Below are 26,060 nucleotides of genomic sequence, written 5' to 3' on the forward strand. Positions count from 1 at the left end.
GATTCTAAATTCACTCGAACTAACATGAAGACTATATACCATGTATAAGATCTTGATGAGTAACTTTGGTTGACACTACCATTGCTTTCACTTGACCATCTGTGTATTGGCTATCAACCCTCCTCCATCCGTAATGGATCACGGTCACAAATTGAGTCATATTCTGAAAGAAAAAAAAATTAATTAGCGCATCTAACTAACCTGCAAATATATTAAAATTAGGAAAAAGTTTTAGAGAAAAATTAATTAGCACATATAACTAACTTGCTAGGGTTTTGGGTTTTAAGTTTCGGGTTTCAGTGGTGAAATGGACACCTCCCTGATATATGGCGGCGATGCCAAAGCCTTAAGAATCCACACCAAGCAAAAGCTCCCCCTTGATTCCAAAACCCACTTGCAGGTCCTCTCTTCTCCTAATTTTCTTCAATTTTTAATCTCTCCATGTTTTTCTTTTTCTTTTTTGTCAAAATCTCTCCCTGTTTTTCATTCTTGGTTGATTGTTGTTGATTGCCATGAAGGTTTTGTTTTTGTTGTGAGAAACCATAATATTAAGGGTACATTAATACTTTTACATCAAGTTTTGGTTAGAATTATCATAAAATTAAAATGATGGCTATAATTTTATATGGGATCGAAAATATGGTTACTTTTCTAAATTTTCTGTATAATTTCACCCAACAGTTAATAAACTGAAATAATAATATTATCCATGACCTTTTTGGTAATTTCACCAAAAATGCAAAAACCCCAATAGAATCCCTGCCTCTCCAACCTCCAACTACTGTGAGTCTGCGATTGTTAACCCCAAAACCCTAACTCCGTCGTATCTCCGCTGAGTGCTCCAATGGCTTCTCGCTGCAGATCTTTCTCGAAGCCGGTTTTCTCTCTTCTCAAATCCACCGTCAACAAACGGGCGTTCAAGGCCACTCCCATGCCTTCTCTCCCCACTGCCCGCCCTTCTATCAATCTCTCAAGGTGAGCAAAGTCCTTTTAAACCCATTAAATTCTCAATATTTTGGGATAATTCTCAATTGGGCATTGTCGAATTTTTTAATTCAGGTCGTTTTCTCTATTGGGTTTTTCCTCAAGTCAGCAAAGCTCTTGACTTTTTTCGAATTTTTTGAATTGCTGGCCGATTCCTCGGTTGGGTTGTCTGCAATCTCTGCTTCCATTTCACACAGCGGTGTCTTCAGCCCGGCTCACGTCGTGCCTCGGCATTGACTCGAGGAGCTCGAGGTCATTGTCTCAGGGTATGCTCGGTGCAAACCCAGGAGTTTGATTTCTCCAATGTTTTGTATTTATTATCTGTAAGCAACTTTTTTACTCTATAGATAGCTAAAAGTTGAATCCTGAATTTGTATTGTTCTTCATTTCCATAGATAGCTAAAAGTTGAATCCTGAATTTGTATTGTTCTTCATTTCCATGATTTTAATGCCCAATTTGTTTACTTGTCGTTGCAAATCGATGAAACGACAAAATTGGTATTCATTTATAGCACTCTGAACCATTATGTCTTTGTTATTTGCTTACTCAGAATGTGCAAACTTTGGATCTTTTGTTAATGTGATTTATCTAGTCAAATTTTCGGTCTGAGAACAAAGTTTACAGGAGCAAATTTGGGCCGCATAGTTAGAAAATTGAGAGGGTAAATAACATCTAAAACTGGTAGAGTAATAGTACTGCTCAAGAAAACCAGCTTGCACTGAGCTTTAGATGTGTTGTTTGACGTACAACATGTCACAGTTGAGAATTCATCTAGTGTTATTTGTTGCCTGTGATAATACTTTAGATTTTGGTAAGATTCAAACTTTTAGAAACAGGCACCTAGATTGGGGATGGAAGGTGCTGTTTGCTGCCAATAGTGTTGAAACTCTATTGGTTTTATGTTTTCCTTACTTTATTAGATAAACTGTGGCTTTTAAACCTCAATGCGTGGGAAGAAATAATTCATGAAAAGTTTCAGCCAAATTGCACACTCCATACCAAATACTTGACATATTCTTTATAAGGATAAAATTCCAAGAAGCAAGAAATTTTGTCAATCTAATATTTTTTGAGAAACTAATGGCATATAATCTTTTGAAGTCTCAGAAAAAGGAAAAAGGGTATGCATCTAATCTATGCACTGTACTAAAACCATTGTCTCTACCTTTAATTTCCTGGTTCAGTTTTCATAATGCTTGGAGGTTTTTCCCCTCTATGATCTTGTGAAGTCATGATTGGATTTTGAGCTTCAATTTGTTCTCTAGATGTTTAAGTCTTACAAACTTAGACGTTTTCGTGACTTGGACCATTTTGTTTCAGTGCTTACATCTAAGTTGTTTACTAGTCTTTGAGTATGATGAATGTTTGAGCATTTGTTATTTTAACTGTATCATATTGTTCTCATGGAATGCATATGATAGTGATAGTTCAAATTTTGATTCCCTGATGGAAGACCTTGTAATGTGTACACAAGCCTGAAAATCCTGTTCTCCGGTGTAAGCCATCAGTTGAAAATTGTGGTTTTCAAGTTTTGATGTAAATAGTTAGTAACCAATCATTAATGTGGGAAGAGCCATCTGATTTGTAAAGGCCGAAGAAAGATGTAAATAATTGTGCTCATTTTATGATTAAATTGCCCATCATTCTTTGGGTTGTGAATACGTGGTTCTTAACACGACTGTGGTACACTCAGAAGTATGGAAATCTGTTCTGTTTGAAAATTATAAGTCTGACATTACATTACTAGTATTTGCCCTTCCTATTATGATCTATCCCTTCTCAAAATAGATGGATTTACAAATTTCTAGTGGTGGTTTGCAACTACTCGACCACTTCATGCAGTAATACTGGTTATATATGATTTAGTTTGTTCAGCGGAATATTGTTGTATGCTAAGGATTCAGATTACCTGATTAAGTCGTTTTCATCAGTATTGATAGTGAGGTCCTTTAATTCTAACACACTCTGCTTATTTTTCTGCTTCTTTAATATATTCAGAAATAGGTCTCAGCGTGCCTCGATAAGTGATTGAAGAAGTTGGAAGATAGAGGCCAATGGACGAGTTTCATCACCTCTGCTCTCAGCAAGTCCTTTTCATCTTGGAGTTAAGATTTAAACAGTTTTGTATCACAGCGGCTGCAAGAATTGAATGCTCTGACTCAGATCTATAATTGTTTGAATTCTCCTTCAAATATTTCTTTTACGTATATACTCATGTATGCCATACACCTTAGTATAGTAGAATTGTCGGCATGCCATACGCCACAGCATAGTAGAATTGTCGGCATTTATGCTCTATGGCAGCACAGCAGCAATGTAGAGGAGAAAATAATAGTGATGAGTTTGTCACATTTCAAGGGGTGATATTTTGGCTTGTGTTCTAAGTTACAGTTATGCATTTTTCTCTATTTACCTGAAAATAAAGTAAAGTTGCCATTGCCAAGGTGGGCAACTGGGTTTCTGTCACGTAGCACTCAATTTGATAAAAAGGACAGGATAAAAAGTGAAGTGCAGGTGAGGATGCGGGGCGGTCGATGTGATAAGTTGGTGTCCAAAATGTCTCCCATTTGTTTGAAAAAGGAGCATTGGCCTTAGTCCCAGTATGTCTCCTACCTCCTCCATCACACAATACACTCGCATGTGCACTTCTTTCAGACTGAAGCTATGTTCGTGTACGGAACTCACTGTCAATGTGTCACTTCCCAAGCATGATTGAAATGCAACGAAAATCTAATCAGTTGTTTCGTATTCAAGGGGTTTGCAGTTCAAGTTGTTAATTGCACTTATCCTCTGCCCAATGTTTTGTGTTCGATTCCTGCTGTCCTGATATTGCTTGTGCGGGAGATTTTGGTCCTTATAATGAGGTGAAGTTTCATTTCAGTCTAAATAGTATCAAGTGTTGCTAGTCAATGTTTTTGAATTGCCATGGTGCCTCTTTGATGTATATTAGAATAGTGATATCGCTTTTTCGAGAATAATACTAAGTATCCATTGTTCACTGAATGAGCCTTGGCTGCCAGACATTTCAATGGTCAATATTCTTGTGAACATCAACCCCACTTCATAGCTAAATAAATAGTTGTCATTAGCAGCCCCTTCTGCAAGTGTACAAATAACCTGCCCTGTGTATTTGTTCGGTTGGTACTTGTTGAACGGAAATTTAATTAATTAATTAATTGATAAAATATATTGAAGTTGGAGAGTCACTGGTTACCATGTTAGGGCAATTGAGAGAGAAAAAGCTTTGGGAGCTTATAAAAATGGTGGCCAAGTCACTGTCGGAAAGAAAAAAAAAAAAAAAAAAAAAAAAAAAAGGGAAAGGAGACAAAACCCTTTATAATGCACATGAACATATGCTCCATGCATGGAAGCCATTCACTTTTGGTTTCAAAGATTTCAATTATTGACTAATGACCATATTTAGTAGTATTAACTTTAATCTAATCCTCCCAACTGAAAGAGCAGTTTTCACTTAATTAACGAAGATCAAAGGACATAAATTAATTAGGGGTGTATGAGAAGTAAAAATGGGTGTTTGGATAGCACACGCCTAAACACATCTCACTTATATATGTTACAACTTTTTATTGTATTACTCTATAATGAAATAGCATGCATGTAGTCATAACAGATTTTTGTCCCAAATTGAGCTAGTTATATAGAAGAATAAACTCCACATTGTAATATGTTAACGCTCAAAATTAGGAGATTAACAAAGTCCAGTGTGGTCATGTGGTCAGCCCTTGATTGGCTTCAGATTGCAATGATAAGAACTGAACAACAAAGTTTAAGTGGTTCACCCTGAAAAACTGGGTTACATCTGGGTTACGTCCACTGAATGAAAGGTTACAAATAGCGCTCGGCATAAACTCGTTTCTTTATTCTCTTTTTTTTGTCTGGCATGTTCTAAGGAGTACTCGTCCTCCTTATATAGTCCCTCAACGAGCCTCATGTCCATGGGCTTGAGTCTTCCACCGCTTTGCATTTAATGCACTGAATACATAAAGTTGACATGCTAGCTGCCCCTCCGTCCTTTACTCGACGCATGGTGATGAAGTGACATTTGTTTAGGTCCACTTGCATGCTTTCTTGGGACAATGTGTACCGAGCGCCTTGTTCGGTCCTAGGGTTTATGAGATTCCTCACCTGAGCGCTTGATCTGACAGCCTTTATGTCCTTTATAGGCTCTTGTTCTCTTAGTGGCCAATACGTGGGCAAAAATTAATCACCGAGTAGGCCTATCCCCACAGGCGGAGCCACCTTAGGCTCAGAGGGGGCGGATGCCCCCATCCATTTTTTTTGTGTGTGAAAAAAATATGTACTTTTTCAGTTCTTTGTAACATTAGTATTAACTCTTTCATATGCTTTTTTTTTTTTGGTTGCAAAAACATTTTCAGTCATGAAATTTATGAAGATCGATTGTGAAATTGTATGAGAGAATAACAGATAAATGATAACATGGTTATTTTTGTAGAGAGAGATGTTTGATGGTATTGGTAATGAGGTTGTCATGCAATGCTTTCAAAACATTAAAACGCATCAATGGATATTGTGATATGTTATATGAAAAACCTTATGGACTAATATATAAGTGTTTTGTTTAGTATATTTTTGTGCTTTTTAATTTGTGACTTTGTTGTTTAAAGATGCTCCTATCCATGCATATCTCTGGCTTCGTCCCTACCAGTCCCTGTGTCCTTGGAACTTCACGCTATAAGCAGTCAGAAAGTACTTTATGAGAAAGCGCTTTGACTTTATTGCTTATAGATAAACTAGACCGTTGAGTGGTCGGCTGTAGCACTCGAGACCATCCTTTCAATTCCGTTGGGCCTTGGTCTTCTCGTTTTTTGGACCTTCCTTCCTTCCTTCCTTCTTCCCTTTGGGCCTTTATTTCCCTTCAGGCTTTGTTCCCTTAGGCTTCTAGGGGTTGGAAAGGACCCTGCATTAGAATAATAAGTTATAATTTTTCTATGTCGCATCTTAAGAAACTTGTCTCCACATAGTAAAAATTCTCAATAAGTAGAAAACTATGCAATATTGTTATGAACATAAATTTAAGATGAAATAAAATATTTTCGAGATTAGGTGTCTCTCTTTTACCAATGTTATATCTTGAAAATTGGCATGCTCCACCACTAATCTAATGTGATTATTTGTTCTCATACTATATTCCTTAGGGATAACTAAGTAAAAAAATACTTTTTTTTTTAACTATACCTCTATTAGATAATAACCTCGCGATATAAAATTGATATATAGAGGTTTTACTTTAGCGCAACATCAGTTGAATTAATAACATTCGAGTGCAATAGCAGGAAGGACCATGGAGTATGTTTAAAGGGTTTTTCATTTCCTGAAATGGTTAAATTATAGATTTAACATCTCTTACCCTCGATGTGTAGTTCTCCTTACAACTAATAATATTAACGAAAAACACTAAAAGAGGCAAATGATTGAAAGAAAAAAAAAAAAACGCTTCTCATTTGGATGGTGTTATCCACACACCTATATTTTACCTTTCACATTCTCCTGTTAATTTTTGTCATTTTTCTTTTGTTCTATAATATATATTTTTCCAAAGTATTACAGTTCAGCTTTATTTTAATTAATATTATTATTGTTTGTTACACTTATAAGATTAATATTAATGCAGAAACTGGTGTGTGTCTCTTTGTGAGAGATGGCATCATAAACCAGTGAGACTGGGTGCATGAGGGCATGAAAAGGAGGCATGTGACCACCGCAAACTTTGCTACACCCTCACACTAATGTACAAATATTTATCAGAATTATCTGTTTAATTAATAATTAAAGATGCAAACTTTTATCTTTGAAATTAATTAATATTATTATTCCCAGCAGTACTACTGCTAAGGTTCCTTGGTTAATTTCCTATTATTATTTTCTGTTTACTTTGTTAGCTAACGATAAGAGCAAAATCAAATTTCAGAGACAGAAAATCGTGCAAACTACATAGCCAGCTTAGAAAAATATATTTAATTTATAAACAATGTATAAATTAAACCTAATTAACAGACCTTTGGATCGGCACTGTCTAGGATCCTGCATGCATGCATCTGCAGTATCATAGCATTTGTCAACTTCAATAAACAATTTAATTTCATTTACCAGAAACTAATTTTATGTACTTAATACTCTTAATTAGTTTTGTTTATACAAATAATATCGAAAGTTAGAGGAAATCGAACTTAGAACTTCTAGTATACATAAATATTGCGTTTGATTAATAAAGTGCTAACAATGCACAATGTCAGTAGCAGACACCGCACCTCTAGTGTAAGAACAATATGAAATAACAGTTAGCTTCGCTGTTTTTCTCTTCTTAAAGAGACTCTAAGCGTTTTTCTTTCACATGAAAGAGCGCTTTGAAGAGAGATTTTTTTTTCCTTGTTTGATGTACAAAATCAGATAGATTTTGGAACAATGTAAAGTGTTAAGTTTTCTACCTTGGTAAGGTTACTCCAGTCAGTTTTTTACCTTGGTAAGGTTGCTCCGGTCATTAAGTGTAGATACACATGTAGAGGGATAAAGATAGAAAAGCAAACACAAGATGTACGTGATCACCTTAAGTTGGGCTACGTCCACATGGGTAGATGAGTTCTTATTAATATTTTAGAGTTTACATAATACAATGGTTTAAGCAAAATCATCATTAGTGAGTTCTAATAATGATTTAAGTACAACAATGGCATTACAAATTAATTGTAGGAGAATAATCTCTTTTTATAGTTGCCGCACCCTTTTGTCCGCGGTCGATATAGGACTCTCGGGGCTTCATTCTAGCCTTGACTTGTGTCGCGTTGTGATTGACTTTCTAATTAGAGATTGATGAAGTTATAAAGTTGACCCGTTTTCAGTAGCTTCATATTTAATGAAGTATGTTACAAACAACCCTGAACACCAAACCTTGAGCCAAACTGATATCTGTTTCGACCCAATTTCGACCCGAAAATTTTCTTTTGAGTGATAAATTAGGAAACCAAAAAAAGTGACAATAAAAAGGGAGTTTGTGTTTCTATGGTCTTGGTCCTAGTATTTGTAGTCCTAGACTTATGCTGAAATCTTGTGGAAGTGAAACCACGTGCAATAAAGTTATAGAAAAAGTGTGGGTTTTGCGAAATGGAGGCAGATTGTATGCGTTCCTGTTTGGTGCTCTTCTCATCCTCTCTTATTTTGTGCAGTCACGGTTAAGTCACGTCAATATTTTATATTGAATTTTTTTTTTATAGAGATAATAAGACAAAAAGCAATAGAAATATAAAATGTTGACGTAGTTTAATCATGACTGCACAAATAAAAAGAGATAAGAATGGCACCCAAACAAGAAGGTAGACAATCTACCTCCTTGCGAAATACATGCATCTTCAATTATTTTCTTTTCCATTGGGAGTTTCGTATTTTATTTTCTCCAAATCCAGTAAGATTTTTTTATCATATATATTTAGTAACAAATTCAGCCAACCGGATTTCTTGCAGCAGAAAACGATGTCAAAAAATCTGCTGGCCAATCTGCCTCTTCTTTCTAACATTCTCTGAAATGGTTAAAATCCCCACCAGCTTCAATCAGTTTTTTTCACTGAAATTCATGCAAAAAATTATAATATTAGACTAGTTAATTATCTTTCCTCACACTCCTTTCTCTTGCTCAAATCAAAATATATAAATAAATAGAAACAATTTACGTAATATTTTCGAAATTTCGATGTCTATAATTCCGTTGGTTGTGGTTACTCACATTTAGATTCAACCAGTAAGTGGAAAAGGATTTGGTGGGTGTTTGTTTACCTTGAAAACCAAAGTGCTTGGAATGAAATTGAAAACACCGAGTTGGGGTGTGAAGGTGAAACCAACAGATTGGGACTTGTAGAATTATAATATGCTTTCGAGACTTGTAACTCAAGCAGTTAACGTGATTAAACTGATAACTGTGTGAATGATGGGTAATTAGTATATTGGAGGAGAGATTAAAGAGGGTGGAGTCCAGCAATTGTTGTGATGCAAATTATGATTAGGTTTGGAGACCTTTCACCTGGTGAAGTTGGGGTGTCAACAAGATAACATGATTATCTCTTACCAAACACCAACTAATTAATTAGTGGGTGCACATTGCACATTTGGACAACTATAACATGTATAATTCAACATCAATCCCCTGCCCCATGAACAATTTTTTTTACCAATAATTACCTTAATTGCATAAAAATTGCATTCATACAAACCATTAACTTGGAAATTAGGGTTATACTCTTAATAATAATGATGATTAATGATGAAGACGATACTACTCCAACTCTTTTAAACGCATTGGAGGCAACTCCAAACCCCAAACAACGTGGTAGGGGCAAACGAATAATGATAGGTTACTAATGAAAAGATATAAATTATGTTCAACAGAAACTATTTTTAGCATTTTAAGAAAGTCATTATGTGATTCTTACTGCTAGCTCAAAGTTTAATATTGAACGAGAGCCCATCTATTAAAAACTCAATAGCTTAATTTGACAACAACGTCAAATTAGGCAACAAGAGTCTTGGCGCTATTCCACTTCAAAAATGAAGATACTATTGGAGAATTTTTTTTTTTGTTGGTTTTTTAAATCATAGAATGTGTATTTGGTACTTTTGACATCTTTTTTAAAAATAATTTTACGGGCTTTAAAAACTACTGTAGCTTTGATATTAGTTCATTTCAACTTAATTATGCTCAAAGAATATGTGAAAAAAATAAAACAAAGGAAACTAGAAAATTCAAAATTAAGTTAGGGAAAATAACCCTAGGATAAAGAAAATAACATTACGAAATTGTCTAATTAATTAAAAAAAAAAAAGATCAACTGGGGCCCACTAAATTAACCTCGAAAAGTTGCCTAGTTTAAGCTACTCTAGCTCGCTCCCCGACTAGATCAGCTGCCGGAAATCGGGCCCCACGTGCTGATGAATCAAGTAATCTCCGCCGTTGGATACGTCAAAGACCATATTCTGATGGTGGTGGTGGTGATGATGCTGCGGCGGCGGCACCTGGTGAATGAAAGTCTGCTGCGCCCTCACTATCTCCTTCTGCCGCCGCAATTCCAGCACCTTACGGTGCGAGTTGGAGTGCTTCGTCAGCACGAACGTCGGGCTCGCCGCCGGTCGGTACTCCGGCACTAGCCGACCCGACTTGTATCGAACACCGCACGCGTTGCACAGTGTCTTCGGACCCATCGGCCCCGTCCGCCACTGCGGCGTCTTGTCCGTTGCGCAATGCATGCACTTTCTCCCGTCACCGGGCCCACCGCCCGAACCTTCCTGGCTCTCCTTCTTCTTCGGTGCCGCCTTCACCGTCTTCTTCCCCGTGCTGGAAGGCGGGGGGAATGGAGACGCTGCCTCCGCTGCTGAAACGACGACGTCGGATTGCTCCGGAGTCGAGGAGAGGAGGAGGAGGCGGGAGGTCCAGTTGCACGGGGCGGCCCTGGACCGCTTGCTTCGGGCCTTGGCGGGGACCGAGACTTCCGGGTTGAATATCGGGTTGTTATTGCCGTTAGGATTGATATTGGTTCGGGTGGGGTCCGGTTGGAATTGGCGGGTCTCGAAGGCCGGTTGGTCGGGTCGGGATTTCATTCCGGATATCAGCTGCAGCTTCTGCAGGTCCTCGCTGGAAAATGATTCCTCCACGAAATTCGACAGCCATTCGAGCTCAGCCAAATCGTCGCACTGAAACAAAAATCACATAATTAATTAATAAATTAATCAATTAATCAAAACCCCACTTAAATTTAAATTTGAATCTTCTATTTTTTTCATTTCAATTTCGAATTCCGAAGAACTGTAGGCAGTAATTCATCAAAACTCAATTTTGTCGTTTTTTGTTTTTGGGATTGAAAAAAAAATTCAAAAGTCAAATTTACCCAAAAAATCAGCTAAATTATTTACCGGGACGCAGAGGTCACTGGAGAAGGGGCCCTCGGTAAGATTCCGGGGCCCGAAATTGGGTTCAGAGCCCGATAAGGAGGACGAATTGCAGCTGTCGATGACGTTAATTGGCGAAGAGTCGGTGGAGTTTCCGATGACGTTGTCAAAAGCAGCAGGACAACCACCGTCGGTAATGACAGCGTCGTCGTCGTTGGAAAAGTCAAGGAGGTCCTCCACCATAAAGTGGTCCCCGCCGCCACCAACGGCGGTCCTGTTGTTACTGCTATCGAAGGAGTGGCGCTTTTCGGGTGTGAATTGTGGGCAGAAACTGTTCTTGTAGTACTCCGGAGCTTCCATGGCTGCAAGGGAGCTCTAGAATTTTAGACTGTTATTATATTTTTGGGTTTTTTTTCTGGTATTTTTTTGGGTGTTGGAGTTAAGGCAATGAGGAAAGAGAGGGAATGAGAGGAGAGGGAGAGTAGTGAGGGAGGAGTGAGAGAGAAAGTGTAGGAAGAGGGAGAGAGCCCAGAGGGTTTATTTTGCGCTTCAAGAGGGTCACACGGACACCTAAAATGGTGGATTTTGACGAGAGCAAAAATTAAAAAATTATTATTTTTTTTTTTTGTAAAGCAAATTTTATATTTTTAAAAGAAAAGAAAAGAAAAGAAAATCACTTAATACAACAAAAATTTAAAGAGGCTTTAATTTTGGTTTTAAAGGGAAATCTCCCCATGTTTACTCTTATGCCCTTTTTCTATTTTCGTTTCTTTTGAACCGCTTAATATTACAGTTTAATGTTATTTCTCTTCATTTGTAAGTACGAGGTTTTAGGTTGAATTCTTGTCAAATGCGAATTTGAACTACATTATTACTAGCTCATTGTGAGATTTAAACTCATCCCTCCTTAGTAGTTAGTATAGATATATCGTTTGTTAAAAAAAATATAAATGTATATATTTTGCCCATTTGCTATTTGCTTCAACAAGAGAAAGAAAATCATGAATGAGATCGTTATACCACTACTAGATGTTGTTAATAAATTTGTTGCGATCGATATGAATGGCATATCTTGGACCTAGAACACCTTTACAACATTTTAAACCAGTATTTCATTAGCATGTGAGAAAATTACAGTAAATTAAGTAAATTATTAACCTTCGAAATAAGAAATTAACCTTCCAATATCTACATTAAGAGGAGAGAGGATCCCCTTTTTATCAAAGGTATGAAATCGGACGCACGTGCATGGCTAATGATGTTGATGATCACCTGGTTGCACTATTGGCATGGAGGGTAAAATGGTAAAGTTCGCGTGAATTTTTTAACTGGGAAATTTAAGATAAAATATAAGTTAAAACGTGATTAAGAGTTAAAATTCAACCCCTTAGGAACCGATCTAGCAGGTTTGTCGCTGAGACTTGTGCATTAGCGTCCAAGTTTACACAGACCGATTCCTCTGCTTTAATTTTTATAGGGAGACGTGCTTTTATTTATTGATTTATTTTTATTTTAATAATTTTATCTTTTTTTGTTTTTGATTTTCACCTATTTTTTAAAAAGTAAATTATAACAATGATCTCTTAATTTTAATTTAATTGGAGTCATAGTCCCTTAATTAAAAATCTATTACCATTGGTTCCTCAACTCATCAAAACATGTAGTTATGATCCCTCAACTTTAACTAAATTGGAGCAATAATTGCAGCAATGATCATTCCAACATAATTTATTTTGACAAAATTCTGACCAAGTTAACGAAAAGAACCATAGCTACACGTTTTGATGAGTTGAGGGACCCCAACAATAACAATGGTCCTTCCAACATAACTTATTTTGACAAAATTCTGACGATGTTGATGAAAATGACCATAACTACATATTTTGATGAGTTGATGACCAATGGTAATAGATTTTTAGCTGAAGAACCATTGCCCTAATTTAATTAAAGTTGAGGGATCATTGTTACAAATTCCTATTTTTTAAATTAAATTATAATATTGTGTGTTTTTTGAACTAATCCCTGTGCAAAATGCTTTATTTTATGGGGAAGCCCTCCTCACTTGTAAGCACGACGGTTACAGCTAGACATGAGCTAATCAACGGCTGGGATCTTCCGAACGTGTTCCCCTCTTACTATACTACCCTGCCATTTCGGATTTCACTTTTCACCTCGCCTTGCCTCGTAGGATTGTGAACGGGTCTATTGTTAATTTTGTAAAACACTTTGTTTTTACTAGCTACTAGAGTAGAGAATCTGCTTTACAACTGCTAAGAAAACAACTTAAATAATACATGTATAATAATAGTGTAATGTTTCGTGTCATAAAAAATTACAGTTCTCGACTGGATGCACACATGTGATAGATCAACATTTTCTTTTATTAAACATGATTAATGTCATTTCAATCTATGACTTTTAAATCCAAAAATCTAATCGCACGGCTACTTATTTAGCCGAACAAGGATTAGCAAGTGAAAAAGAGTTTTGATCCAGTCTTTTAAAAAACAGAATAGTGTTCTTCTCATTCGTTAACATTTGCAAAACTTGTAGCCGTCAGTCCGCCACTGCACTCTTCTCCTCCGCCACATACTCAAACTTAGGTGGTCCTCAGAGATCCTCGCCACCATTTATCTGGGCTTTTTGGTGGTTCCTTAATGCATCTGCCACTATATATACTATTGTAACCAACTTAGGTTCGATTTTGATCAAAGATGAATTTGAACCACATTATTACTAGATCATTTTGAAGATTAGTCCACTCATGTACCCTTTAGTGTAAATAATCTCTTTTGTTAAAAAAAAAAAAAAAAAAACAACTTAATTAAATTCATAGCTGCAAGTAAATTACAATTAGGTACAAGATCAAATAGTATGAAAATTTTATTTCTCGTAAGTAGGGCTAGGAACAATTTGATTCCAAAGCCATAGAATATTTATTGCCGCCAACAAATATTAACTCACTCATCTCCTACAGTCGACTACAAAAAACGAAAAGCCACGTCGTCCCAATTAACATGCATAAGGGAAGCCGATGGTGGTGAAAACTTCCGGACTAACAAAAAGATATCGTAAACGTAACTGTTGAATGTCGGGTGAGTCACCACGTGGCGGACACTCAAAAATGCAGGCTCGGAGTGGGGTGGGTCCCAATCTGATGACACCAATCCCTATGTAAGTCCGGGTAGAATTGGATAAGATATTTTTTTATAGAGAAATTGGAGAAGGCGTTACTCTGCTTATTTATTGCCGTTAAGATATTTTATTTTATGCTCCCTTTTTTTTTCCTATTATTTTTATTTATTTTCTCACTTTTTTTGCGTGAATTAAAAGGAAAGCCTGAAAAAGAGAGGGTACCTGGGCCGTTGCTTGGCATGGAGGGTTCCACTTTTTCACAGATATTTTCGTCTTTTCAACATTTCATTAATGGTAATATTTAAATATCCTTTTGAAAAACCACACCAGGTGATCTTTTGATAAAGGTGCGGATTGCGGTTTCTCAATAAACATAAGAAATATGAGAGGTTCCGAATTTGATATTCAAAGCTATAAATCTGGTTAACTGTGGTCATGGATATGATAAATTTCCGGCCCATAACTTATTTGGACCCGAAATGAGTGAATAATTATAATTTACTACCGATTGTTCTATTTTTTTTAATAAATAAATAAATAACAGTTAATATATATTTTTATCAAGAGGGTTTGTGGGGTCCATTTTGCACGAGATAGAGTAGGGTGTAGTGTCAGCTGCCCATGTGAGTGCTTTCGCTGGTATCGAAAGGAGAAACTGACGGTGGTCAATGACACGTGTCGACAATCCATAGCGCATTGCCTTTTGTAAGGTGTTCGGACCGGATATGTTAGAATTTAGATGTAAATCATGCACATGATTCATCGTCTTGTAGTTTACGATAACGTGCATGCACGTGCCGCGTGGGGGTAACATGTGAAAGGTGGGTAGTGTTGCGTGCGTCATTTTCTACACTTGTTGCAGCCATGCAGTGAGAGATAATGGTTTGGAGGTTGTTAGGTTTGATTTGTTTGACTAATTGTGATTTGCAGGACGTTAATCATATGCGTCAAGATGCAGTTACTAGTTAATTAGTAAGTATTAAGGGCATCGATAGGGAGCTAAGCACAATCGTCCAAGCACACATCAACCGTTGATATATGTAAACTCTACACCCATCAACGTCCGGTAATCATCTGTTTTAACCTTAATTGAAGACATGGTTCAAAAGCCGGTGACAGATCTAGTAATTTTTCAATAATTAATGAGAGGAAGGATGAAGAAGTACTAAGATAGTTTTGTGAAAAGAAACTATTCTACATCTAAGTATACATGTGATTGTCGAAAGAATAACTCATTAGGGTTTCTGCCGGTAAAGCTAAAAGGAAAGCAAGAAGTAGTTAGAATTTGACTATCGTGATGGAGCTGGATTAATATTTCTTTTTTTTATACAAACTATATTACTACTTTAAGCTAGACTAAAAAAAAAGGGTGTGCTATCTACACACCTCTTGTTAATTTCTGTCCATTGATCTTCTTCAATTTATCTTATCTGACGACTGAAAACTAAAAATGTGTGAGAGAAGTAAAAAGGGGTGTGTGGATATCACACCCCAAAAAAAATTAACCTGTAATGCAGTAAGTTGATAAAAAATAAGGAAAACTAATGAAAAAAAACTTGAAAATTTTGAGTTTTAACCAAAATGACAAAATAAAGGGTAAAATCAATAATACTATGATTGACTTTTTAATGTAAAAATATAATTTTTCATTAAAATGAACAATACCTGAGTTTTTCATTAAAATTCTCATAAAAATACTCTTACCATCGTAACTTTCCTCATCGTGAAAGGAGCTATAATGTTGTAATGTAACGAGAAAGGAATAAAAGCTGCATGCAATGCTGCATGGCTAAGCTACTCGGCAGTCGGCAACCGTCTTCAAAGGCCTCTTGAGATTCTCTGGGCAATGGGCAACTGTGAGTTTGCGTTGACCAAAAGTTACTTAGTCCAATGGATTAAGCAAAGGCCCACAGGTTTGCGTTGCAAGCCCAAGTCCTTTTCTTTTTCAAATTTTGGTACTGTGGTGGGTGCATATTTACCACTTTACCCTCCCAGCTCCGCAAGCAGATGCAGTCCTTGGTTTCTTCGGATGGTCTTTAAGTCGAGTGCTTAATTAAGCTTTTTAATACTTGCAAATGGATGCCCCAAAAAAGAAAAACTCATCTAGTACGTACGGTATCAGAAACCTTAGAAATTGCTGAGAACGTGGAAGATGGGTGGGGATATCAGACGGAAAGATGGTTTGGACGGAGAAGGGAGAAAGGTGGGAAAGAATTATTTTTTTTAATTAATTAATTAATTAATTTTTTTTATTCTAGTTAGCGAATGAATGGACCTCGCTCCTGCCACGTCATTATTTAACAGCCAAATTAACAGAAATTTTAACAGAGGTAGGACATTGTAACGAATTCATAAGTTAAGGTATGATATTGCAATGTTTAAAACATGAGGTATGAGATTTTTAATTAACTTGGCAAAACAACCAGAAATAAATTGTTAGATTTTTATCTTCCTAAGGGCTAAAAGTGATTTTTGCAATCAGAACGCTTCTGTCATAAAACCCTTCCAAGTTCTTTTGAACTTCAACCCTTCTTCTGATTCAAGTGCTTAAGAACAAAAGCGCTTCCGACAGAAGCAGTCTAGATTTTAGTACGCACGACATTTTCTTTCTTGGGTTTTATGAGGCCTTTGCCTGGGCTGGGTTCTTCCAGTCCAAAATAGGCCCATGACCAATAATCAATGGAGGAACACTCGGGACTTGGAGAGTGCGAGATGAAGCGGCTTTGTGCATTGCGGTGGAGCACTGAAATTCTCAGAGCTTGAACCGGAGTCAGATCGAGCGCGAAATCACAGAGAGAGATTCAAAGCAATGGAGAAGAAGCAAAGCAGACCAATGAAGCTGTTAAACGCGATTGTATCAGAGCCATACTATCTGCTCCATTTCTTAACTTTCTTCTCCTACATCGTCCTCCGCACCTTCGCCGCCCATGTCCTTTCCGCCCACATCACCGATCACCTCCTCCACCGAGTAATTTCCCATCCCTCCCTCTCTCTCTCTCTCTCTCTCTCTCTCTCTCTCTCCATTTCGATCTCCATTTTGATTCATAAATTTACCGTTTTCTTTATGATTGTAATTTTTTTCAGGAAATTCGAGCGGCTTTGACGTTCGGGCTCTTGACTGCAATCAAGGTTTGGAATTTTTCAACTTCAGCATTGCAATTGGAGCAAAACCCACGTTTAATTTTCAATTTGTGTTTCTGGGCAATTTGTTATTTTGTTTTTTAAATGTTTTATTTGGAATTAGAAGGATTTATTGCTGATTCACTCTTTTCTGCAAAGGTGAGACAAAAAATAATCTCCATTTCCACCACTTATTAGTCTTAATCATCATTTTAACAATGTATTTGTTGTATTCACCTATTTGATTTCTACTCGAGGTAATATCTTTGTTTGTTTCAGATTTTTCTTATCGGTCTCACTTTAATTCTGGACCGCCACTTGACTCTTTGGTACGTTGTGGCGTTTACAGGTGGGTATATCTTCAAATTGCCTTTCTTTTTCTGCAGTGATATATGTATTTTGACCTAATTGCACATCTATTGTTGTTTCATTCTCTGCAGTGATACATATTTTCACACAACAACCCGCCTTTCAAACATTAGGTACACGCTAAACTCTTTTATTTCCCCCTTCTTTCTTTTCCGTTCCTTTTACCTTGTTAACATCAAGTAGATTAGATGCAAATTGTGAATGAGTTTCGCTTGCTATATAATTGAGTTTTGCATTAGTATCAAAACCTTCTACTGTTTTGATATTGATGCAAAACTTCTCGATTAAAACTATTTTCTTACTGAGGAAATGAGTTGAGCATTTTGAGTGACTTGGTTGAAGAGATATTCTCGAAGAGGAAGAAAAGTTAGGCATTCTTGCAAGCTTGCCTTGTCATGGAGGACGGAGGTCGACGTATATAGGGATTTCCCAATAGCAAGTAGTGGTGCTGTTCTTTTACTCTTGTCAGCAATAATGGTGTTGGAACAGTAAAATTCACGCGTTTCAACTTTGTTAGAGATCTTTGACAAAGTTGCCCATGATATCCGAAAAGCTGAGATTGCGTCTAAAAAGCCCGACCAACTTTATTCAGGAAAAATCTAGCTTTTGAAATTTGGAGAGCGGCACCTCTTCGATATTTTTGAACAAGTGGCCTTGTTGCCTCTTCTTTTTATAGAGGCATCAATTGTGTTAACAACACGCTCAAAAAGTTGTTGCCTGTAGAAATTTTCCTTTTCTTTTTTTTTTTTTTTTTTTTTTGCATTTCTGTGATTTCAATTTATCTGATCTCCTTTTTTTTCATCATTTCTGAAAATGGCTTGCCTATCTAACCGTCATTTTGATTTGAATGTTGTGGAAGATGAAGACATGTCTTCTCAAGACAACATATGACACCCATTATTCTTATCCCCTAATGGTCCTCTTACAGTTGGGGACTCTATGATGAAGAATGACATAACTGCTACAGTGGTAAATAGGAATCTCCTCACTCCCAAGGATAGCGTGATACTTTCCTAACGGTCCAATAAGTTGGTTGTTCAAGACTATCTGGTTTTCAGTGTTTAGTGTGCATGCTCTGTATCTAATATGGGCCAACGCCTACTTGCCCAAACTCGCTAAGTTGAATCATTGATGGCTGAGGTGGCAAGTCTTAGACAAGAGATCAGATGGCTTAAGCATGAAAATAGAGAGTTGCACATGTTTGCAAATAATTACTCAACGAGTATGGAAAGAAAACTTAACCAGCTGCAGGAATCCAAAAGTCGGATTCAAAATGATCATCATATGTTTGTGGCTGTTTTCCAAAGACGCTTATTGCCTTTGCCATCTGGAGTTTTACCAAGTATTGAGACTCCGAATAATCAACCTCCAGTGCCTCTTCTTTCTCAAGTTCTGTCGAGTACTGAGGCTTCACATGACTAACCCTTGTGAAGGTTCCCTCTTGTTTGTTTGTTTTAACTCATGTGTATGCATATTTCTTTTGTTAACGGCGACGGTGCTGCAAATGTTGTCATGGTGTTGTTGAAGTGTTGGTGATCGGTGGGTGTCGCAGCGGTTTATTACTATCGGCAAAGGCTTCAGGGTCTGTCTTTCGCTGTTGTACACAACATGTTTCAAATCCTTCCATATTCAACCTGTTTCAAATCCTTCCTCTCTGATGACAACATGTTTGCTTCTTAAATAAATGTGTTTGAAAATTTTGTATGGACTATATATCTTAAGCAACATCCATTATTGTTTGCTTCTTACAGTTATCTTAAATAAATGTGCTTGAACTCATGTCTAGCAAACGCATATACCTTGAGCAGCAATTTTCCTCCGCTTTCTCCTATACTTCGTGACCTCGCTGGCCGTATTTGAGGTGTCTCGAGCAGCATCAACACCATAAGGTTGTGCTAACCATTTTGAGCGACCACATCTGCTAGTAGAACCACCACCAACAACATCCAACCCACTAAAACAAACAACACAAAATTATTCAAGTTTTCCAACAACATCTAACTACTAACAAATTTTAGCAAGTTTAAATTCGTACCCACAGTTCCCCATATGAGAGACACAGAGAGAAAGAGAGAGATAGAGGGAGGGAGAGAGAGAGGGGGGAGAGAGAGAAAGAGCGAGAGCAAGAGTGTTACCTTCTAAACTTTGGTTGCAAGTGTTGAACTGGAAGTAAATGAGGAGAGAGGAAGGATAAGGAAATGAGGAGAGGAGAAAAGGGGGAAGGGGAGAAGGCACCGGTGCAAGGAGGGGGTTATATTCTGGAAAATTGCATTACTGTCGGTTAAAACCGACAGAAACATTTTCATTACTGGTAGTTTTAACCGACAGAAAAAAAAGACGGCAAAAATCCCGCCAACATTCCCTCCCAAAATTTTAATTCCTGCCCCCCTTAACCGCCCCAAAAAACAAAATTTGTTACGATTTAAAAAAATAAAATACTAATTGTTTGGTTTAATAAATAAATAAATAATATGTATTTAAATAGAATACATTTTTAAAAATTAAATAAATAATTGTTTAATTTAATAGATAATAACCCACGTAAAATATGCAACAAAGAAACAAAAAGATAATTGTACAATGAAAATGTCATCACACAAACTAAATATTGTCTAATCTATACTTGAAAAACATAAATAAAAATTTAGCACAAATTACTTTTGCCTCTTAAAAATTTAGGCAAATTTAACGGAGATATGAATTCTACAAAATTAGTTTCAATGATCGAACCATCAAACTTGTTTGTAGATACTACAAGTTCGCATACGTAAAAAATCGTAAAAACAAACATTCAGAGATTAGATAACAGAACAAAAGTTTTTTACGGTTATAATGAAAAATCACAATTTAACGGCTATTTTAGCTCCAATTTTAATGATTTTTTTACAGCTACACACCTCGACTCTGTAAGAATGCAATGAATAAATTTGATCTTCAATTTAAAATATTTACATTAGTGGATACCACAAAATCTTATTTTATACTTAATGGAAGTATAACATTAACTCTTAAGTGTTTATTTAATCTATTATTTTGACGCGATACACATTCTACGAAACTTTTTTCAATGATCTAACCGTCAAACTTATATGTACACACTCCGAGATCGCATGCGTAAAAAAATCACAAAAAATGAACATTCAGAAATTAGGTAACAAAACAAAAGTTTTTTACGGTTATAAACGAAAAATCACAATTTAACGGTTATTTTAGGTCCGATTTTGATGATTTTTTATAGCTACACTTCTCGACCCTATAAGAATGCATTGAATGAATTCGATCTTCAATTTAAAATATTTACACTAGTGGATATCACAAAATCTTATTTTATACTTAATGGAAGTATAACATTAACTCTTTAGTGTTTATTTAATCTACTGTTTTGACGCGATACACATTCTACGAAACTTTTTTCAATGATCTAACCGTCAAACTTATATGTACACACTCCGAGATCGCATGCGTAAAAAATCACAAAAAACAAACATTCAGAAATTAGGTAATAAAACAAAAGTTTTTTACGGTTATAAACGTAAAACGGTTATTTTAGGTTCGATTTTGATGATTTTTTATATAGCTACACTCCTCGACCCTATAAGAATGCATTGAATGAATTCGATCTTCAATTTAAAATATTTACGCTGGTCGATATCACAAGTCTTACTTTTATACTTAATGGAAGTGTAATATTAACTCTAAGTGTTTGTTTAATCTACTGTTTTGACGCTATATGCATTCTACGAAACTTTTTTCAATGATCCAACCGTAAAACTTATTTGTACACAATCCGAGATTGCATGCATAAAAAATTGTAAAAAACAAACATTCAGAGATTACGTAATGGAACAAAAGTTTTTGACGGTTATAAACGAAAAATCACAATTTAACGGTTATTTTAGTTCCAATTTTAATAATTTTTTACAGCTACACTCCTTGATCCTATAAGAATGCAATGAATAAAGTTGATCTTCAATTAAAAATATTTACACTCGTGGATACCACAAATCTTACTTTATACTTGATGGAAGTATAATATTAACGTGTTTGTTTAATCTACCCTTTTGACGCGATATGCATTCTATGAAAAAAAATTCAACAATCCAACCATAAAACTTATTTGTACACACTCTGAGATTGCATACGTAAAAATTTGGAAAAAACAAACAATCATAGATTAAGTAACGGAACAAACGTTTTCAACGTTTATAAACGAAAAATCACAATTTAACGGTTATTTTAGCTTCGATTTTAATGAATTTTTTACAAATATACTCCTCAACACTATAAGAATGTAATGAATAAATTTGATCTTCAATTTAAACTATTTACACTAAGATTTTATACTTAATGGAAGTATAACATTAACTCTTAAATGTTTATTTAATCTACCGTTTTGACACAATACACATTCTACAAAACTTTTTTCAATGATCTAACCGTCAAACTTGTTTGTACACACTCCGAGATCGCATACGTAAAAAATCACAAAAAACAAACATTCAGAGATTAGGTAACAAAACAAAAGTTTTCGATAGTTATAAACGAAAAATCACAATTTAACGGTTATTTTAGCTCTGATTTTGATGATTTTTTACAGCTACACTCCTCGACCTTATAAGAATGCAATGAATGAATTCGATCTTCAATTTAAAATATTTACACTAGTGGATAAATCTTATTGTATACCTAATGGAAGTATAACATTAACTCTTAAGTGTTTGTTAAATCTGTCAATTTGATAGGATATGCATTCTACGAAACTAATTTCAACGATCCAACCGTTAGATATGTTTGTATATACTCCGAGATAGCATGTGTAAAAAATCGCAAAAAAAAAGAAAGAAAACATTCAGAGATTATTCTGGTGGCCATCCAAAATTTTGATTTGTTCGTGTCGGTTATATCCGACAGGGCCATGAGTGAAAAGAAAAGAAAAAATTAAAAAATGTGTTTATTTATTTATTTTTAATCAATATAACATTTTAAAATAATAAAATTAGACATGATAGAGTACACCAGATGTCCATGTGTGTTTATGTGCCAGACAATGTGCTTTGTGACGCATTGAAAAAACTTGTTTGAATTTCTTTGTATCTTATTGCTTGCCTGTGAGGGAGCATAATCCTTATTACAAAAATGATAGAGCTTCAGATTGTAGTCTGTTGTTATTATTCTCTCAGAAAATTTATGGCTTGTGGGAATTGGGTTTATTAGACTTTAGAGTCATGAGTGAAAAAAAAAAATATTTAAAATATGTGTGTATTTATTTATTTTTAATCAATATAACATATTAAATTAATAAAATTTTCATTTCTGTCGATTATAACCGTCAGAATACTAAAACAATAACCGCCAGAAAGTAAAATAATAAAATAGTCAATTTCTAAAGGTTATAACCACCACAATTAACTTAAAAACCGTCAGAAACTTCAAAAATATTTATAAATAAAAAAGGATTCAAAAATACTGTTGGTTATAACCGACAGTATTTTTGTGATATCCGTCAGGAATTTATGTCTGATATAACTGATAGGATTTTTCTAATATCCGCCACTAATTAAATGATGTGTCGGATATATTTTATCCGACAAGATTTTTCTAATATCCGCCACCATCATCCGTCACCTAAAGCTAATATTGTAGTAATGAGTGTATACCACCCTTGGATCAATTTCGACTCCAAAGAAATGAAGCAAATCCAAACCTTTGAAGGAAATGAGAAAGCTCTCTGGCCAAAGAAAACACTCACGTTCTTCACCAAGCTCACAGAGAATTAACAAGCACAACTACAAGTGCCGATTCAACCCCAACAAAGCCGAAGACCACTTGCCACGTGAAGCTCCTCGTGGTCCAATTTCATTCAAGGTCAAAGCTCAACGGCCCTTGAAGAAACCTCGAGCCTAATTCAAAATCAAGCCTCGACGGCCCTTTAATCGACATCTACATTGAGGGACTTCAAAACACATCTCCTACACGTGACAAGCACATGTATATGACGCGCCTCTAAGTGGGGGCATTTGTAGACATCGAAATTTCGGTGAAATAAATGTTCACCAACGCATTAAAGTTTCGACGTGCCAAGGGATACGTGGTATGCGCCACGTTTGAATAAATTGTACACATGGCATGTGACTTAACAAAATCGGACGAGTCATCAAGAAGGACACGTGTCAACACTTGGCGGAAAGGAATTATTTGATTTTTTAATTTAATTAAATCAAATGTTAATTGGCAAGGCTTGAGAAGTCTATAAATACAAGGCTCCAAAGTAAAGGAAGGGGTTCATAATTCATTTCATGCCTAAACGCTAAAGCTTTGAAATTCCGAAGCTCTCAAGCACTCAAACCCCCTAAACACTCAAGCACTTAAGAAGACTCGCAAAATCCTTCGTGTTCTTCGTCAAAACCTTTGAAGAATCAACAAGCACAACTACATGTGCCAGTTATTCCTTCGCCACAAGCCAAATCCTTGAGGCAATTGTTCATTCAAGATCAAGTTATCGTGACCCTTGGATCAACAACCCCTACATCACACATCTACATCTTTCGGAGATCAAATCAGAGGATCAAGTTGTAAACAGATTGTAACCCTACAATTTCATCAATACAAACATTTACTTTGTACACGTGTTCTTGGCTCATTTATCGCCAGATCTTCGTGTTTACAATAATGTCTTAAACTAAATACTTATTCTGTGTTTTCATTTTACAATTTCTCTCAGGTACTTCTAGTAAATTGACACCGCTGCAGTTAGAAAGCTTGCTGACTGAAGGGAGCACGTCAAAACATTGGCTGGTTGGTTATGCAGACTTCTTCTCGAGTTTTTTTTTCATAAGATAGTGTATTGTGCTATTGCTATACACATCGTTTCAATAAATGCACTGTGATAGTATACGAAAGAGAGTTGCAATGTTAGCATTCTTTCCTTTGATATATTTAATATGGCATATTTGGCAGATTGAATTTCGTGCCTCTTACTCTCCTGCTTGGATACGCTCAAGTCGGTGCTTTCCTGAGCTTTCAATTACGTATGTTTCCCACCAGTTACCTCTAAATCCGAAGTACATAATATATCTTCTATGTAGCTATATTTAGTTACTGGCTCACTGCTCAGTAATCGATACTGAGACCATGTACTTGCAGGGAGCATGGGCCAACTTCCTACCTATGTCTTATTCACGAACGGAGCTGAAGTTGCACGGTATCCACAACTAGAATCTGAAGCAAAAGCATTTCGTGATCCCGTAACTAAGGTACTGGGACAAATTACATATCCAACATAGCTAGGTATGAACCAATTTCGTAGTCTTTGCTCTCATTGTTTTCAACTTCCCAGAACCTCAGTGAGACTGATGATTTGAGTTGGGTTCACCAGCTGTTTGGGTAACATAATCAAACATTGCTAATTCAATCTATCATGCCTTGATAATGCATCAGAGTTTTTGAAAATTATAATTCAACATGTGGTTTCATGTTAATGTCGTCCGACTTCCGACTCATTTCATTTACGGGCTTCTTGTTTGTGTTGCAGAAATTCCTTTGGTGGCATTTTAAGCCCGACAAGCACCTTCTTGAGTATATAAACGGTAAATAAGTTACACGTAAAACCTTTTCCTCCATTTCACATGGAAGGTGAGATTTTGAGCAAACGTGATTAAGCAGATCCAGGCATTGATTCAACTGTGAATTGTTCGGAATCCTCATAACTTTTGTATTTTGAACAAATTAAGCAGATTGTAGTAGAGAAAATTCAAGCAGAGAATTTGGATCGTTCACACAACTCTTGTAATTTTTGTATAAATTTGAGATAAATGGTTGATTTGTGATACATACTTCATAGATATTTAACCTCATGGAGTCATACAAATGCTTGTATCTCGAGTGATTGGCCTGGTTTGGTAAAAAGATGATATCATAAAAAGTTGGAAGCTGTTTTTGTGTTTGGTAAACATTCAGCTTCAGCTTTTTTTTCACAGTTTTGGGTGAAAAAAAGCCAAAAACAAGAAGCTGCAAAACCCAGCTTTGAAAAACCGGCTTTTTTTCACATCTGTTTACATAAAAGTTTACCAAACATTATAATACTGTTTTTTTTTTTTTTTCAAAAGTACTTTTACAAAAACGTTTTCCAAACACTTTGCTGCTTTATTTCACAGCTGCTTATTCTCACAGTACAACAGAAGTAATTTTTTTTTTTTTTAAAGCACATCAATACTAAACCAGTCCTTAGAGCGTCCGTACCTACAACTTTTGTGTCCGGTAACCCTCCTCCCAAAAACATTTACGGGGACAAGGGTGGGTTGGGCCTAATATGTTAGGCTTGTTTCATCTTAATTGGGCCTAATATTTTGGACTTGTTTCATCTTACTTGCCCAGTGACCATTTCCAACTTCAATTCTAGTTAACGCGGGTTTGAACTTGGGAAGTGAAGGAAGTGCGGAGGGTGGGTAAAGCAATAGCAGTGCCCCAATCCGAGAGCGCCACGTCAGAGTGGCAGTGGGGCCGGCCAGCCGCTTACCAGCTTTAATGTGGTGGGAAAACGGAA

The 26,060-nt window shown here is 36.1% G+C and overlaps 2 protein-coding genes and 1 pseudogene across 4 annotated transcripts; 2 read left to right on the forward strand and 1 right to left on the reverse strand.

The window, feature by feature from the left end:
- Positions 1-643: 643 nt before the first annotated feature.
- Positions 644-3,988, forward strand: LOC137718479 (protein NONRESPONDING TO OXYLIPINS 2, mitochondrial pseudogene; annotated as a pseudogene). Its single transcript, XR_015965104.1, has 3 exons — positions 644-975; positions 1,111-1,250; positions 2,984-3,988. The product of XR_015965104.1 is annotated as a protein NONRESPONDING TO OXYLIPINS 2, mitochondrial pseudogene (transcript).
- Positions 3,989-9,731: 5,743 nt separating this feature from the next.
- Positions 9,732-11,451, reverse strand: LOC137718683 (GATA transcription factor 12). Its single transcript, XM_068458230.2, has 2 exons — positions 10,919-11,451; positions 9,732-10,699 (listed from the first exon to the last, which is right to left on the reverse strand). The coding sequence occupies exons 1-2, from the start codon at positions 11,252-11,254 to the stop codon at positions 9,905-9,907; spliced, it is 1,131 nt and encodes a 376-aa protein (XP_068314331.2). The 5' UTR covers positions 11,255-11,451; the 3' UTR covers positions 9,732-9,904.
- A 5,080-nt stretch (positions 11,452-16,531) lies between these two features.
- Positions 16,532-25,286, forward strand: LOC137716861 (uncharacterized). 2 transcript variants are annotated; one of them, XR_015965169.1, is made up of 8 exons: positions 16,532-16,997; positions 17,114-17,158; positions 17,429-17,498; positions 17,590-17,631; positions 24,240-24,313; positions 24,476-24,546; positions 24,662-24,771; positions 25,050-25,286. XR_015965169.1 is itself a non-coding variant. In XM_088698385.1 (7 exons), exons 1-7 carry the CDS (start codon positions 16,839-16,841, stop codon positions 24,708-24,710), a joined length of 510 nt encoding a protein of 169 aa, XP_088554511.1. In that variant the 5' UTR covers positions 16,532-16,838; the 3' UTR covers positions 24,711-24,790. The 2 variants fall into 2 exon arrangements, 1 of the variants encoding a protein (XP_088554511.1); XM_088698385.1 differs by lacking the exon at positions 25,050-25,286 and having other exon boundaries at positions 24,662-24,790.
- Positions 25,287-26,060: the final 774 nt, after the last annotated feature.

Source organism: Pyrus communis, chromosome 8, assembly GCF_041283825.1.
Source record: "Pyrus communis isolate YQ-2024b chromosome 8, ASM4128382v1, whole genome shotgun sequence".
Lineage (NCBI taxonomy): Eukaryota > Viridiplantae > Streptophyta > Magnoliopsida > Rosales > Rosaceae > Pyrus > Pyrus communis.

Bases quoted from the DNA above. Each gene is read 5' to 3' on its own strand.
- LOC137718683 (XM_068458230.2), bottom strand. From the start codon at position 11,254: ATGGAAGCTCCGGAGTACTACAAGAACAGTTTCTGCCCACAATTCACA. The intron at 10,700-10,918 runs GTAAATAATTTA...TTTTTGTTTCAG, and splicing joins CCAGTGACCTCTGCGTCCCG to TGCGACGATTTGGCTGAGCT.
- LOC137716861 (XM_088698385.1), top strand. From the start codon at position 16,839: ATGGAGAAGAAGCAAAGCAGACCAATGAAGCTGTTAAACGCGATTGTA. The intron at 17,159-17,428 runs GTTTGGAATTTT...TGTTTGTTTCAG, and splicing joins GGCTCTTGACTGCAATCAAG to ATTTTTCTTATCGGTCTCAC. The intron at 24,547-24,661 runs GTATGTTTCCCA...ATGTACTTGCAG, and splicing joins TTTCCTGAGCTTTCAATTAC to GGAGCATGGGCCAACTTCCT.